The following is a 17,242-nucleotide window of genomic DNA, read 5'->3' as shown; positions in this document are numbered from 1 at the left end:
CGGTATTTCTTAAGGTGTGCCTCAAGGAGCTATACTGGGGCCTACACTCATTCTTATATTTTTTCATGGTTTTTAAGACTTACTGCCAGTTTCTATATATATCTCTATCTATCCATAACTGGTAGTTACTTTCATACGATTTTGACATAATCTAAAGTAACAATCTGTCAAAATCGTAAGAAAGTAACTACCAGTTATAGATAGATAGGTTATAGAAACTGGCAGTTAGACGCCAGGTAAATAAATGTAGATAGGTGTGTTTATAAGTATATGAGTAACTAGATAGTTACTGCTGGAGACTCGCGGCATCACGCACAAGACGCTGCGCGCGGTGCAGGCGGCGGGGGCGCGGGGGCGGCGCACAACCTGCTTAAACACGACGCCAGGTACTATAGCCTATATTGTAGCCTATTTCTTAAGGCGTGCCTCAAGGAGTTATACTGAGGCCTACACTCTTACTTATTATTCATGGTTTTTTAAGATAAATGCCCAAATTCATAGAGCTTTTTGACACTTTACAATAGGTTTAAAATTGACTTTGTGATAAAGGTGCGAATTTCAACCCTTTCACTAACGTAAAGAGTCGACACACGTGTTTTTCAAAGTCAATTGTAACTTTTTGTAAATTTACAATACGGTCCATGAATTTGAGGGTTAGACGCCAGGTGAAGTTATTGGTGTATATATAAATATGAGTAACAAGACAGTTGCTGCTGGAGACTCGCGGCATCACGCACAAGACGCTGCGCGCGGTGCAGGCGGCGGGGGGCGCGGGGGCGGCGCACAACCTGCTCAAACACGACGCCAGGTACATATAGCATATATTTCTTAAGGCGTGCCTCAAGGAGTTATATTGGGGCCTACACTCTTCATTATTATTCATGGTTTTTTAAAATAAACGCCCAAATTCATAGAGCTTTTTGACACTTTACAATAGGTTTAAAATTGACTTTGTGATAAAGGTGCGAATTTCAACCTTTTCACTAACGTAAAGAGTCGACACACGTGTTTTTCAAAGTCAATTGTAACTTTTTGTAAATTTACAATACGGTCCATGAATTTGAGGGTTAGACGCCAGGTGAAGTTATTGGTGTATATATAAATATGAGTAACAAGACAGTTGCTGCTGGAGACTCGCGGCATCACGCACAAGACGCTGCGCGCGGTGCAGGCGGCGGGGGGCGCGGGGGCGGCGCACAACCTGCTCAAACACGACGCCAGGTACATATAGCATATATTTCTTAAGGCGTGCCTCAAGGAGTTATATTGGGGCCTACACTCTTCATTATTATTCATGGTTTTTTAAAATAAACGCCCAAATTCATAGAGCTTTTTGACACTTTACAATAGGTTTAAAATTGACGTTGTGATAAAGGTGCGAATTTCAACCTTTTCACTAACGTAAAGAGCCGACAGTGTCGACAGCGACACACGTGTTTTTCAAAGTCAATTTTAACCTTGTTGTAAAATTATAATACTTTCTATGAATTTGAGGGTTAGACGCCAGGTAAATATGTAGATATGTGTGTTTATGAGTAACAAGACAGTTACTGCTGGAGACTCGCGGCATCACGCACAAGACGCTGCGCGCGGTGCAGGCGGCGGGGGGCGCGGGGGCGGCGCACAACCTGCTTAAACACGACGCCAGGTACATATATCCTATAGATTTTAAGGTGTGCCTCAAGGAGCTATACTGAGGCCTACACTCTTCCTTATCATGGTATATCTAAGCACGAAAATGAAATTAGAATTTGAAAATTCGCGAAAAAAATTTTTTTTTCCATATTAAAAAGTCATGTGACCAACAAAGTTTCTATGGAAAATCAATTATTGATTGATTGATTTTCAAAGTTCTTTATTGACATATAAGCAGTACAACTTAAAACCTAGTGTACATATTTATCCTAGGATTAAGTACCATAATGGTTAATGTTTTTAAGCACCAAGGCTTTTTAAAACTTTTAGAATCACTATAAAATTATATAAAAAAACCTAACTTACGTTATGAGAATCGGTGTACATTCAATGCATTAGGTTGGTACACTATGATTACAACTATGCACACTTCGATAGTGCGCATTTGATGACAAAAAACACGACACTTACACATTTAAACGGTACAAGTTACAATAACAAGTATTAACACACAATACAATAAATTAAATTTTAGTTATTATATTCTACCAAAGTGGGTAGATTTAAGTCTCAACAGTACGGCGGCAAGCAGTTGGAGTGATGACGTCATGCAACACATAGTGATGGGGTAGTCTTGTCGTATATCGATATCGATTATTTGGGATCGGGCGGGACTTACCTATATTTGAAATAAGTAGATTGGAATGGATTGGGTTGGTAAACAGATAAAACTTTTTACACATTTTTATGATGAAATTAAGTAGGGATGGTAATTTTATTTTATCTTGTAATTTTGTTAAATTGGTCTTAAATGGAGTATTGAAAGCTATTTTTAAAGCGCGATTTTTTCAAGTTGTTAGATTTTGATGTATTGCTCCAAACGGGACATCCATAAGTAAGGCATGGTCTGATTAGAGAGGTGTAAAGCAGTAATTTAGTTTGACTACTTAAATTAGATTTTCTGTTAAGAATTGTACTAAGGGCATTAAAGGCTTTCATACCTTTTAACCTCAAGTACGACACGTGTTCGTTCCAATTTAATTTATGATCCATTATTAGCCCCAAATATTTCACAGATTTACTCCACGCTATTGAATGGCCGTTTATCTTTAAGGTTCTCAGCGGTTGTGTTCTTTTACGAGTGAACAAGATGGCTTCAGTTTTAGAACTGTTTAGTTTCAATTTCCACTTATTGAAATATTCAAACAGTATTTCAATTGCCAACTGTAGCCGATCTATTATTAGATCCAAGTCGGCTGACGAGGTAAAACAAGCTGTATCGTCTGCGAAGCATGCTAGGTCAGTTCTGGTTTGGGTAGGGATGTCGTTTAAATAAATCAGGAATAGGTAAGGACCCAGTATAGATCCCTGTGGAATTCCAGCAGGAATATGACGAGCTTCAGAAGAAGCTTTATCGATATGTACCGTAAAGCTCCTATTAAGGAGATAGGATTGAATAATTTTAACGAGTGATGTGGGGACATTATACTTCATAAGTTTGTGGATAAGACCATTGTGCCACACAGTGTCTAGGGCATGCAATACCGGTAATATTTTCAATACCGGTATTGAGTTCCGGTATTAGAACTCAATACCGGGATCCCGGTATTAATACCGGTATTAGACTTCCTTGTTATAAATGGCATATATTTTGTTTAAAGGTCGTAGAGGGCAAAATACAACAAGAAAAAGCAATCAAATTCTGTATTATGTAATATTTTTTACGAAAATTGAGTATTAGAGTAAACATTTTAGAACCCATGGACAACAGGTAGGTTTCCAAAGGCCAAAAACCGCATGTAACGCTTGAAAACAAATGCAATTTCATAGTATATAGGAGTACAAGGCTCAACTTATATTAATCGATTGATTTATAGCCTAAAAAATTACCGATTCCGGTATTACTTCAATACCGGTATTAACTTTCAATACCGGTATTGAAAAAAGCGTGGATTTTGTCCGGGATCCCGGTATTACGCAATACCGGTATTCGGTATTGCATGCCCTCAGTGTCAAAGGCTTTTTCAATGTCTAAAAGAAACATGCCTGTGGAGATGCCTAGATTTAGGTTTTGAGCTATGTTTTCAGCTACTCTTGCGAGTTGTTGAATAGTTGAATGTCCATGGCGAAACCCAAACTGTTGGTTGATTAGAATATCGTTTGTAACTCTTTGCAGCCTACGGCAAACAACTTTTTCAAACAGCTTAGCTAAACTTGGTAGGAGGCTAATGGGTCGGTAGCTGGTGGGAATTGAACGGTTTTTACCAGGTTTCTTGATGGCAATAACCTTGGCTAACTTCCAGATCGATGGAAAGTAAGCCAGGGCAAGGCAAGCGTTAAATATTTTAGTCATAAGTACTAAGGCTTTCTGAGGGAGGTTTCTAATCAGGAGGTTAGTTATCTGATCGTGACCTGGGGCTTTACGTATTTTTAGTCGTTTTATGAGCCTACGAATCTCACTAGTGTGAACCAAGCTAAATTGGGACCCTTCTTCCATGTTTCTTAGACATTCTATGGACATGTTCACCTCAATATCGGTTTCACCGCTGTCCCATGCAGTCGTAAGACACATGTTATTATGGAAGGCGGTGGCTAGTTCTTCACACTGATCTTGGCGAGACTGTGTAAAGGTACCTACCATCTGGTCGTGACAAAGGAGGAATAGATGTTGGAGTATCTGACCTAACTGATTTAGCTATTCGCCATAAATCGGAGCTTGGGTTGTCTACTTTGCTTAGTTTTTCGTTCCAGATTCTGTCCTGGTGCTGTTTTAAACCAAGTGGATGTGGAAAATCAATTATTTTTTCGCGAATTTTCAAATTCTGATTTTAGTTTCGGGCTTAGATATAACATGCTGCACATGTAGGTTTCGGCTTAGTATAGCAATTTTGCAACACCCTGTATAAATATAAGTAACAAGACAGTTACTGCTGGAGACTCGCGGCATCACGCACAAGACGCTGCGCGCGGTGCAGGCGGCGGGGGGCGCGGGGGCGGCGCACAACCTGCTCAAACACGACGCCAGGTACATATAGCATATATTTTTTAAGGTGTGCCTCAAGGAGTTATACTGGGGCCTACACTCTTCCTTATATTCAAGGTGTTGCAAAAAGGGTATACTAAGCCGAAACCTACATGTGCAGCATATTATAATATATCTAAGCCCGAAAATGAAATGAAAATTCCAAAATTCGCGAATAAAATACTTAATTTTCCATAGAAACTTTGTTGGTCACGTAACTTTTTTACTATGGAGGATAACTTTTTTTCGCGAATTTTTAAATTCAGATTTTATTTTCGCGCTTAGATATACCATGCTGCACATGTAGGTTTCGGCTTAGTATACCCTTTTTGCAACAACCTGTATATGTATAAGATAGTAACTGCTGGAGACCCGCGGCATCACGCACAAGACGCTGCGCGCGGTGCAGGCGGCGGGGGGCGCGGGGGCGGCGCACAACCTGCTTAAACACGACGCCAGGTACATATAGCCTATATTTTAGCCTATTTCTTAAGGCGTGCCTCAAGGAGTTACACTGGGGCCCACACTCTTCCTTATATTTTTTCATGGTTTTTAAGATAGCATATATTTCTTTAGGCGTGCCTCAAGGAGCTATACTGGGGCCTACACTCTTCCTTATATTTGTTTTTAAGACTTAGACGCCAGGTAAATATGTGTGTAAATATATGAGTAACGAGACAGTTACTGCTGGAGACTCGCGGCATCACGCACAAGACGCTGCGCGCGGTGCAGGCGGCGGGGGGCGCGGGGGTGGCGCACAACCTGCTTAAACACGACGCCAGGTACATATAGCCTATATTTTTTGAGGCGTGCCTCAAAGAGCTATACTGGGGCCTACACTTTTCTTATATTTATTAACAGTTCCACTTGCTCAAGATCGATGCTTATGATGTGTGCTCTGGCATATAGCCGGTATTTCTTAGGGCGTGCCTCAAGGCATTATACTGAAGCCTTCAGTCTTCCTTATATTTATTAAGTAAGTTAAGAAATTACATTAACGTTTTAAGTAATAAAGAACGGTAAGAACAAGAAATACTCAATTCTGCCAAAACCGCGCTGTGACGGCTGCTGCTGGCTCATTCGACACAAATACAATTTCAATTTTGTCTGATTACCGGTTTATTCACATCACATCTCTCCCCACAGATACCTAGCCCTAGAGCACGTGCCCGAAGAGCGAGACGCCATCATCATGTCGTACCTTGAGGAGCTGGACAAGAAGGGCCCCCCTCCCCCGCCCACCGCCAGCGAACCCAGCCGCCGCTCCAAGCAGTGACATACGAGTGACACGCAGGTGAGTTTGTGACGGAAGCCTCCTTCAGTGACGTATCAGTATCACCTGTGGGGATGTATCACCATGATGGAACATAAGCAATTACAGTCGTCGAAATATAATAGGCCCGTTTGGACAGCTACACAAATTTGCTATTTACTCTTGATTTACTTGATGAAATACATAAAAAGACATATAATCTGGCTTATTATTCAACGGCAGAGTTAAACTAGAACTTTTGAAGCACCGAAAGTTAATTATTGCTTAGATTTATTATGAATTAGATTTGACATCAGCTGTCATACCATACATTTTGTAGCTCTCCAAACCGGCCTCTTATATTTCGACGACTTTAACAATCCATAAGCAGCATCGGTCGCTTGTCAAATCTGACGAAACTTTTATGGATCGATTGTTATTTGATTACTTACTCTGTGGTTATTTGGTTATGTTTCGGTGGTGGTTCGTTAGTGAATCTGACCGGCTAATCCTTTCACCACTAATTCAAACTAAATTGATGTCCTCGGCCTTCCTTATCCAACCACTTCTGGATAAAGTTTAGAGTTGAGGATTTGGATAAAGCTAGATTTGAGCTATTGCTCTATGGATGGGTCTACTAAATGGATTTCCCTATCCAAATGTGTGTGTCTATCATACATGGTGTCTATACCACTTTTACAACACCCTTTAATACTGATTCATGACGTCGCCATTTTGTTTCAGGTGGCCACAGACAAGAAGACGCCAAAAAAGCTTCAAAATCACAGACCAAATTGCGGCACCTTACGTGTATAATTTTAAAGTAATCTGTAAGGAATTCCTTTAGCTATACTTAATTTTAATAATGAATAAACTAAGAGACCATTGATTATTACCATTTATCATCGTTTTATTTTATAAATACAATAATTAAAGTAATCGGACATGGCAAATCAAATAATTATTGCATTCGTTTTCGCCCTTAAATAATGGGTTAAAGTTTAAGGATCAAAGTAGTAAAATGACTTAATTTAAAACTCCAAAGCTTCTGATGTCAGTTTAAGCCGTCGCAGTGGCACGTCCCAAATACGAAGAGTACTATCGGCGTCTCCTGCTGCTATGCGACACGCTCTGTAAGGTAGAAAGAGAGGAAAGATAGATGAAACGTGTGTTCTATTTATGTTTCGATTCAGGATAAGGGTGAATGTTACCAAACACTAAACGTAGTTAAATTGTATCTAGCTATCACACTCTAATAAAATTGTAGGTCTGTTTATATTTCTTCTTAATTCCACTTATTAGACGGTCGCCATTTTCATATTCCTTTATTTACATGCGTTATATACCAGTAAAATAGGAGTCTTTTATTCTTATATACTTACCGAAAAGTTGCTGTCAAATGTGACTTTAGATTAACTCTACCTAGTCTATGGAATATCGACTCTCACCATTGACAAAGGAATAAAGAGAGGACATGGCATATCCACGAAAAAAATGCGCCCACCTAAACTTTGGTGTCAATTAAAATGGCGGCTTTTTTCTTGAAAAATGTACAATTCAATTTTGGATGAATGGCTCTTTGCCGTGTGTGACTAACACGGCCAACTGGGCCAGAGTCACGTGACCAATGCTCGCGGTATTGTTGAAAAATGTAAACAAACAAATTGTTTGACAGCTGAAGTACCTTGTGTTTGGATGTCAATCAACATGGCGACCGGTCGCAATGTTGTAATTTTAGGCAAAGACAAAACTACTGTTGTCCTTTTTTACGTACGATAACACCAATAAGTTAAAAAGAGACGACGATATATGTTTAAGTACCGATTTTTATGCCAAGTCCTCTATTTATTCCTTTGTCATTGACTCTCACCCGCTTTGGCTGACAGCTACCGAAGTGACAGTTCCACCTTCACTATTCCCGCCGTTAAGACCTTCCATATTGACGGCCTTCCCACTTGACACATTGTAGATCTTGATCAGCTGACGCGTCTTTTCCACATTAGCCAGTCCGACGGCTAGCAGACAAGGGTTGTTGGGGACCCAGCACATGCTGGTAATAGCATCTTCCATGCAGAGCACCTGTGAAAAACAAAAGAATACGAAATTCGAATAAGAGATTATTTTTTGAAGAATCCGTCGGTAAACATGACTGAAATCACAGGAAGTCCACATCTTTTCTTTCAAGGTTTATGGGTGAGGCCCCATTGGTGCGTTGCTAAGGAACGGCCATACAAAATATATCGGAGGGTCGTCGAAACGCACTAATGCGGTCCCGCCCTTAGGAAAGTAAGGCCCTTAAAGTGAAAAGTCATAAACCTCAAAATCAACCAATGATGATGGAAAAAAGGACCTAGAAGACGATTATAACTAATTACCTTTAGGGGTGCTGACTGCTGTACATCATAAACACGTAACTCGGAATCCATTGAAATAGACACAAATATTCCCGCCTTCTGTAAACTAAACGCAACATCCAGAACGCACGTGGAATGTCCCTCCAAAACCTCGTAAACCGGGTCTACCATCGCACTGTCCACGATACTCTGATACTTCTTCGAGTTACACAAATACAGCTGTCCAGATGTGGTTCCCACAACGAAAATATCCTCTGGACTCTTCTGTTCTGACGGCCGAAGCGGATAGTTCTTGATAAAATCGAAACAGCTGATTTCCGGTGCCGCCATCTTGCGTGCGCCGTTAATTTTGAAACAAAGTATGTTTTGGAAAACTTGAAGATTCACGTTCACTTGCCAAACGTTGACTGTTCCGTCGCAGCCGGCTGATATGAGGACCTGATCCGCTGCCCCACGGCGTTTCCCGGTGTTCATCACCTGCATTAGCAGAAAAGTATTAGTCAGTGTAGCGTCGGCCCATTGCAGCGCTGTAACCCTGTTGGAGCTGTGAGTCCCTGACGGCGAAGTCAGCTGCATTCCGTGCTCCACGCCCGCTGTAACATTCCTCAGATTGCACAGAACCACTTCCCCCGAAGTGGTTCCGTAGGCCAGCAACGCAGCTACTGCTGGATGGTATTTCAGGACTGTGATGCAATTTTTCTCCGTAATATCCATGTTGTGGACGAATTTATCGCCTTCGATGCGTCTGGCTGTGTAAATCCTGATCAAACCGTCGTGCTCGCACCAGTTTTCGTGCTGTGATTGTCCTAAGGATACCGCCACAGAGTTTCCGGCACTGCTCCAAGAGACGCTCAAAATAGACGAAGGCTGATGGTCCCCGGCGCCCAAAGACGGCGCATTTTCCTTGACCTGTATCTCCTGAAATAGTTTGGCGCATAAAAAGTCCTCTTCCTCGGAATCTGAGGAGTCATATAGTGAGTCTATGGCAGTCTGGTCCAGCTGCTCCATAACAGCTGGCACTACTCTGCGAAGGAATTCGTTTAGGCCTGGAGGTGGGTATTCTGTTGCTTCGACGTCGATTTTTAAGTCTTGTGAGCTAACGTTGCACCCGTAATCGCGGCTCGTGTGAGTTTGTGAATCGACTGTAGTTTCAGAGTACTCGGTGGTTTGTGTGGAACTGTGAGTGTCGGTGTTTTTCTTCTGTGTGATGGAGTTAAAACCAACTGCTTCACTATCATATCCGCTTAAATGCGCCATTTATCAGTTTCTTAAAGTTTTTCTTTGAATAATTTTATTTCACTCACTTTGTTTTGGTCTCTAACAAACAGTTTCCATGGCAACTTCGTTGATGTTTTTGAAACAAGCTGCCTTGAGGGGGCATTATTCGGAGTTTTGAAAACAGAACGAACCTATTATGTAGTCTGAGCCTATCTGAAACCTAGTTAAACATTGTGAGATATGGCGTTTCGACTTTCTCCGTGTTCGGCATCATAAGGGTCACAGTGACAGTTAAATAAAGTCCATTTTTCTCTCCACCTTTAGTTTGCAAGGTGCGGGTGCCTATACCTATAAATAGAGTGAGTCGCCCGCGCGCCTCAGTTGGTTTTTGATTTTTGAAGTGAACACTTCGGCAAAATGGCTCAATGTAGCCACGGTTCCCGTCGGCTTCGCTCCGAACGGGGAAAAATATAATATTGAATTTGCGGAGTCCTCACTGCCGGGAGCAGCGTGATGCGGACCAGGCGGCGCGGGGCGCGGCCGCCGCGACACGTGGCGTCGGGGAGCGAGGCCTGCCGGCTGCTGCGCACGCAGCCATTGCTGAGGATTTCGCAACGAAGGTTTGAGCTGATAAGCCGTGAGTAAAATGCTATTAATTACTGCTTTTAAAAGCTCAGCCACTGGTCATAATGCTCCGGCGCTTGGGGTTTTTATCCTACGCAGTAGGGTCCGATTCAATAGTCGTGGTGATGATTGATCACATATTCCGGTCCTACTAGTGGCGCTTGAGCTAGATACTTAAATTAATGACCGCTTTAAGTAAAGCATAATGTTTATTTTATACAGGAAAAAATAATAAAAATATATTTTTCTACCCTCAATTTCTACCCAACAAACATTTTACTCTCAGTTACAGCTATTTTTATAACTTTAACCTGTATAACTGTGTTATAATTATCTCAGTTCTAACATAAAGCGATAAAGATGAGTTAAAAAATGAAATTAGTGTTAACAGCAGGTTTAAGTGTTAAAATGGTATTAGTCAAAGCAATTATAATTAAGATGTTATAGGTTTAAACTGTTTCAAGAACCTAAAGCTATACAAGAGTGCTCACTGATACCTGTTAACACTTATGGTTGTTAAGTGGTTTCCTTTAATACTCATATAAATCTTTAGGTGTCATATTGAATTTAGGCTGCAGGAATTGGTTATAAAAGAGATTTTGTCAAGAGTGCAGTAAGACAAGATTCTTACAGTGTTGGAAAACTCAACAATGCAGTTTTAATATTTAAGGTTAACTTAACTTACGCTTATTGCGTTAGGCAAGTAGACTGTACAAGTAACGGTGTTATGCAAGACTGTGCGGATCGACTAAGACTGCATAATACCCTTGGCTAAGGGTTTTCTATTTCAAAAAGTGTAATAGATGACTTAGGTGAGTCTATATGTCTTAAATGTAAGTTCGCCATTTGCATTGGCGACACAACCTATAAATTACTGGGATATACAATATTTTGCTTTAAAATACTTACCTATTTATGTGAATTTTGTCATTCCAGTCATGCCAATCGATTTATGAAACTAATGGACTGTATGTCCATTAGTTTAAGGATACAAAAAAATACAAAATTGAGTCTTCTATTTTATATTTACTTATGTTTCATTTGAAATCCTTCATAAATTCGGAGCGCATTAAAATTGAGGTGGGAAATATGGTATACATTACAGTAAAATTACAATGGCATATTATTTTCAATTCACAAAACATGTTAAGTCAAGTTAATATATTATATTTACTGTTATTATTATATTAAACAATACTGTCACTTTAATACTGTTGCGTATGATTGCTGTTGACACTATTATCTTCAAACACATACAACTTGTATGGTAAAAGTGTATTCTAAAAACGGTAACATACTCACTTAACCCTTTTTTACCAAACAAATAAGAGTCAGAGTGTCAAAAAACCATTCTACAACTACAACTATACCGGTAAAAGTTCTAGCTGAGAGTGATTAAACGCTCTTCTATAGTAACTTTAGCACTTCAATGACACCGTACTACAGGCTTTCTATAACTTAAACACTTCAATGATACCGTTTTACAGACTTTCTAAAGCCTTTACTCTCAAAATCGTGGGCCTCTTTCGTGGTTATAAGTGAGTTAGAGCACTCTCCTACACTCTTATACAGCTATGTCTTTACACTTTAATTTTCGAATGGAACCATTATGCAAGTTATATGAGAGTTTTTTTTACGCTACGATGTTAGTTGGGCTAATATTTTTAGAAAACAGTTGATAAAAACTTTGCTATTACAATAATGCACTTTATTATAGCTTATGTAAGGCTTTACAAACAGGAGCTTTCCAGGACCGTCATAGGATTTTTTACAGGAAGCACGTGGCTCCGAGTTTCAGTATGTTGGGACATTGTGGCATGTGCGGCGAGTAATGTGATCCGCTGGTACCTACCCGCTGAAGGGTAGGCAGGCCGATTTGGTGAAATTGAAGTTTCGTGTAACCTGCACCCGGCCCTGTGCTCCTGCCCTGGCCACCGGTTTGTGCCACCTGCATCGCAGCATACACCCGGCCCTGTGCTCCTGCGCTGGCCGCCGTCTCTTGCCACCTGCATCGCAGCGTACACCCGGTCCTGGCCCTGGCCACCAGTTTGTACTACCTGCACCGCTGCATAGACCCAGCCATGCGATCCTGCCCTGGCGGCTGTACACCCGGTCCTGGCCCTGGCCACCGATTTGTGCTACCGGCATCGCTGCATAGACCCAGCCATGCACTCCTGCCCTGGCGGCTGTGTTGTCCCACCTGCATCGCTGCGCACACCTGGCACTCCTGTTCTGGTTGCCAGATCCAAACGCCCCCTGTCTGGGAAGAGATTTTATGCTCAGCGGAACCGCCTGCACTATTGCTCGGTCATCATCATCATCATCAGCCATAATTGTTAGCGACTTCTTTAGAAGGTATCGTGCGCTATTCATCAGTGATTATGGCATATGCGGACGAACGTTTACTGCCAAGGTTGGTCATGTTAGCCATACAAGGGCACACCAACGAAGCCTGAGTACCCACCTGCAGTCGCCGTAGCCGCATCGGCATGGATGACGACAAATCGGGTAACGTGCACCGCTTCTACAAGTGTTATAGCACTTCAATTTGATGCCTCCGCTGAGGTAGGGTATTCTGTTAAAGCAGCTTTCTTCTGAACTGCCCAAAGTGACCTGTAGACTGCTCCTGGGGATAGTTGTGCAAGAATTTTTTATTTTTATTTCGATGTCTGCTGAAGAAACTGTCTAATGCAGCTTTTGTTCTAACTGCCTAAAGATCATTGGACTGCTCATGGGAATGGTGACGCACGGTAAGTACAGGAGCGTTACTCTAAACTGATGAGAAACGAACGAACGAGAGCTGTCGTGCAATCGGCACGTTTAATACATACAAACAGATAGCTCGCGCTGCAGTGCACTGAAAGTTCGTTTTTCGTTATATAAAGTGACCCCCCAGACACTATCTTAAGTGTCATGACACATCGGCAGATTCCAGCTTTGAGTCTTTTCTTTTCTCGGCTGTGAGCAAAGTGAATCCCACCGGCGAGTGTTCAACCTGAAAGCACTGAGCTAATTCCTGATTTCGTGAAAGTCGCTGTTGCTATACCATACCGCTTCACAAGTTACCGAATTTATTATGATCCTACTGTCGGATGATCATGATCAGAGTGTCATCGCGGTTTTTGAGTGACACCATATTAGCTGTCTTCCTTATGTCCCAGTGGATTGTGAGTGTGTGTCCGAGCTCTTTGTTGAAAAATGCGTGAACCTCCTACGCAGCAGCTGTCTACTAGTTGTGTATCGAATAAATCGAGTAACGGTGCTCTTGCACGAGACGACTACCTTTTGGTAAAATTATAACTTCCACTATTCTGGGAACATGCATATACCTACTGTGTACTGTGTATCACATCACGTGTAGCCGTAGCCCAACTCAATTTACTGGGCTAGATAATAAACAATGGCAGTCGTCATTAAATTTCTATGAATTTCGAAGGTCATCATTTGGAGCACAATTCAAAGGGAGAAAGTACGAGTACCTATTCATGCCTAAACGGCTTCTCTAATGAAAATGTATTTTTAATTCGATTCTGGCGCAAACGTTTCATAACTATTTTTTAACACTGTATCTTTTGAAACTACTTCGACTGACTGGTTAAGATGCAGACGTGCCGTTTTCACAATTCCATTTTGGTTAAGTTTTGTGACGACCGAATGGCGTAGTGGTTAGTGACCCTGACTACTGAGCCGAAGGTCCCGGGTTCGATTCCCGGCGGTCTTGGGTGTGCCCGTAAAACGGCAATAGGCCCGCCCCCTATTACATTGGGACTAACATAACACTCTGGCGAAAAGTGGGTGCAGCAATGCACCTCTGCCTACCCCGCAAGGGAGTACATTAGTACAAGGCGTGAGAGAACTGCAATACCAGGTCGCTGAAGTAGGTAACCTTCCTTAGCTGGACAACAACAAGCCTTTTTGTTTTAAACAATGTCACTGTTATATTCGCCGTTCCACTGTCATATCGATGTCCAAGAACTTTTTCTTGGTATAGCTAACTACCTAAGTAATAATAATAATAATAATAATAATATGTGGGGACATCTCACACACGGCCATCCGACCCCAAGCTAGGCAGAACCTGTGTTATGGGTGTCGGACAGCTGATATATCTACACAAATACATTTTACCTATAGATAGCCGCAAGCTATCTGCTGTTGGCGAACTGTCAATTAAAAGTCTGATTGATAAGTTAGGCTCGAGGTGGCTCGTCCAACTGTCCATGTTCCCGGCACCATGATTGTTGCTTCCACAGATTAGAGAGTCTATCTATGTTGGCTGTCGTTGCATCAGGTCTGATCAGGTACAACTAACATCTTTACGTACCATCTTTATTTAATCGAGCTATTTTATTTTGTTTTGTCTTGGTTGACTTAATGGTTTTAAAATCGAACCGACCAGAAAGCTTTGTGTATTCTACTTAACACTTCAACATTCATAACCTACAACAATGTAAGTAGGTACCTACGTACCTTTGAAGTTGCAACAAGGCGAAGCCTAAATTAAGGTTTTGGCCGGGACGTGCCCTTAGTATTGACGAACATACCTAAAGGTGACCTTGTTAATGTTTTTCATATGAAGTACTGAACATTTTACTTATCCTGGTGGCATGACTGATCATTTACTTACCCAGTTAAGACATTTTAGCCGGGATTGTTGTGTTAATCAATCTTTATTAATTGATATCATCTACCAAGGAATGCTGCCAGAGCTCATAATATTCACACATGATGATACAGAATGATAGTAGCCAACAAAATCGGTGCAAAGGCTTATAAAATAACTTTCTTTCCTAGTAGGACTGCACAGGAACTCGTTAACCGCCGAGTTATTTAGAATACAAAATTAGACTGTGTGTTACTTGTCAATCTAGAATATGAATACGGTGACCTGCATCATGTTTTGAAAAACTGAATACTTAGTTATCCGCCAGTGTCACAGCCTTTATCTAATCTTTTCCAGTAGCTGATTAGGCTGTGATATTTAGTAAAATTATCTTCCCTTCAAGCACCACTCCTCGTTCCAAGGACTAGATGCCGCGCCAGGTGTTGCAGGCCGTGTCGTCGTACGGGGCTGACTGAGCAGGTCCACGAGGTTCTAGGGTCGGTTGCTGCATTTCTGAGGTCAGTCCAGAATTACATACCCTAGTCAGCATGTGCTGGCCTGAGCCCCAGCGGCCTGGATCGATATTCTACATTTTACAGCTTTTAAATATTGTTGCAAAGTATTACACTGGTTCCATCCATTCGGCTAGTGTATGTTAAAAATATTGCCTTGACAATAACAAGATTTTGATTAATAATTACTTATAAGTATTGCTTTCGAAGAGGCACTGTGTGTATCCATATGTATAATACCTACCTATATGTATAGGTACATACCTTCCATAACTTTCTGACAAGTCAGGAATAATAAGGAAGTACCGTAAAACGGGGTAAATAGGAATGGCGGGGTAAATTGGAATAAAAATCTGCTTTTCGAAATCGACCTGTTATCGTCATTCTATTTATGAGAGATCAATACTTTTTTTATTTTTGAACGAGCTTATATTTTTTTGCTACTGGCAACACTGAAAATTTAAGCCAGCCAATCAGGATTCACTAAAAAAATACGTTGAAAGTGAGGTCGTCGTGGAGAGGCAATTATTGCAGTTTTAAACTTTATGTTTTATATGTGATAAAAAAAGAAAAAAGGTTTAATTCGAAGTAATTTGGATTATTAGGTGTGTATTGTGGCTGGAAGAAATTTGAAAGTAAGTAAATAATTGCGTATTTTTATGGAAATCTTAGTTTTAGTCGAACAGTCGTTTTTAGGTTATTTTGGAGATAAATGGAACGTGAAGGGGGGAAATTGGCACACAAACAGGTATAATTGGCACATGAACAGGTATAATTGGAACAACGCGGGGGTTATTTGGTTTGGTAAAGAGGTAAATTGGAATTCCTAAATAGGGTTGTCAAAAACCAAAGCCTAAATAAAGTATGTATTCAATTTCCAAAAAAACGGTTCCTATTCTATGAATAATGCAATTAACCCTTATAAATGAACTGATCATTCTTTTGTAGTCGCTTAAATAAAAATTACATTAAGAATTTATTTTAAATCAAACTAGATTTTTTTTATGTTAGTTAGGTAGGTATATTATTTTAAAAAAGAATGTTTTATTTCCTTTTATCTTCGTTTATTATAAAATAATGATATTTTTCCATGTTTTTCAGAATGCCTCGCAACTACAACACTTAACTTTAACACGGACGAGGAAGAAATATTGAAAATTTTAGAAGATTAATTTTTTTTTGTTGATTTGAAAGAAGTTTTTTTTTTGTTAACTAGGTAATTTTGTTATAATGCAAAACAAAAATATGATCTCAGACAGTTGTTTTTTACCTACTTTTTATTAGTATCTTTGTTATAAGGTAAAATAAAAATTTTATCTCACAAAGTTTTTTTTGTAACTATTAAACACATGCCAAAAGGGAGTACCTTGTATCATTTTTAGTAGGTAGGTTCAAATACTAGAGTTTTTTTTTTCAAATTAGTAAAGTACCTTCATATATTAGATAAAGTGACAGCCCTAGTTAAAATTACGAGTAACCCCTCTCTCGAACCTATTAACCCCGTCAGGGGTTAATTGGAATCGAGTAGGGTTTTTATAAAATTTCACAAAATATAAAAATAATTTGGGAATCTAAATCTACTGAACATCTAAAAGAGCATACCATACATACTTAAGTATTCCATGAAATACCCTATATGTTACGGAACAAGCTTTAAATTCAAGTTGAAAGTGAAGATTGGACCAATTTACCCCGTTTTACGGTACTTAAGTCTTATGTATACTTATACCTTTCTTTTTAGTATATCTACTACCTAGAAATCTATGCATTATAAATTTATAGATTCAAATATTTATCTACTAATATACTCATCAGTAGCTTTATGGGTCACAGTTGGTTTTCTCTCCACCATGCGATAATAAACACATCTCACAATGTTTAACTAGGTTTCAGATAGGCTCAGACTACATAATAGACGCATTTTTCCTGAAATAAAAATGACATATTATGTATCTAGCCTATCTGAAACCTAGTCATTTCTGCATGGTGATATTACAACTGAGGCGCGCGGGCGACTCACTC

At 40.3% G+C, this 17,242-nt stretch overlaps 2 protein-coding genes across 2 annotated transcripts in view; one reads left to right on the top strand and one right to left on the bottom strand.

The window, feature by feature from the left end:
• LOC125488455 (transcription elongation regulator 1-like) overlaps nucleotides 1–6,809 on the top strand; it is a 56,366-nt gene extending 49,557 nt beyond the window's left edge. The window contains exons 25-26 of the mRNA XM_048629741.1: nucleotides 5,804–5,951; nucleotides 6,654–6,809. Coding sequence (XP_048485698.1) covers nucleotides 5,804–5,933 — 130 coding nt within the window. The 3' untranslated portion in view covers nucleotides 5,934–5,951; nucleotides 6,654–6,809. The remainder of the gene's footprint in view (nucleotides 1–5,803; nucleotides 5,952–6,653) is intronic.
• A 91-nt stretch (nucleotides 6,810–6,900) lies between these two features.
• Nucleotides 6,901–9,658, bottom strand: LOC125490454 (cytoplasmic dynein 2 intermediate chain 2-like). The gene is made up of 3 exons (XM_048629687.1): nucleotides 8,285–9,658; nucleotides 7,780–7,988; nucleotides 6,901–7,040 (listed from the first exon to the last, which is right to left on the bottom strand). The coding sequence occupies exons 1-3, from the start codon at nucleotides 9,518–9,520 to the stop codon at nucleotides 6,941–6,943; spliced, it is 1,545 nt and encodes a 514-aa protein (XP_048485644.1). The 5' UTR covers nucleotides 9,521–9,658; the 3' UTR covers nucleotides 6,901–6,940.
• Nucleotides 9,659–17,242: the final 7,584 nt, after the last annotated feature.

This window comes from Plutella xylostella, chromosome 24, assembly GCF_932276165.1.
Source record: "Plutella xylostella chromosome 24, ilPluXylo3.1, whole genome shotgun sequence".
Lineage (NCBI taxonomy): Eukaryota > Metazoa > Arthropoda > Insecta > Lepidoptera > Plutellidae > Plutella > Plutella xylostella.
This window is presented reverse-complemented; position numbering and strand designations above follow the sequence as displayed.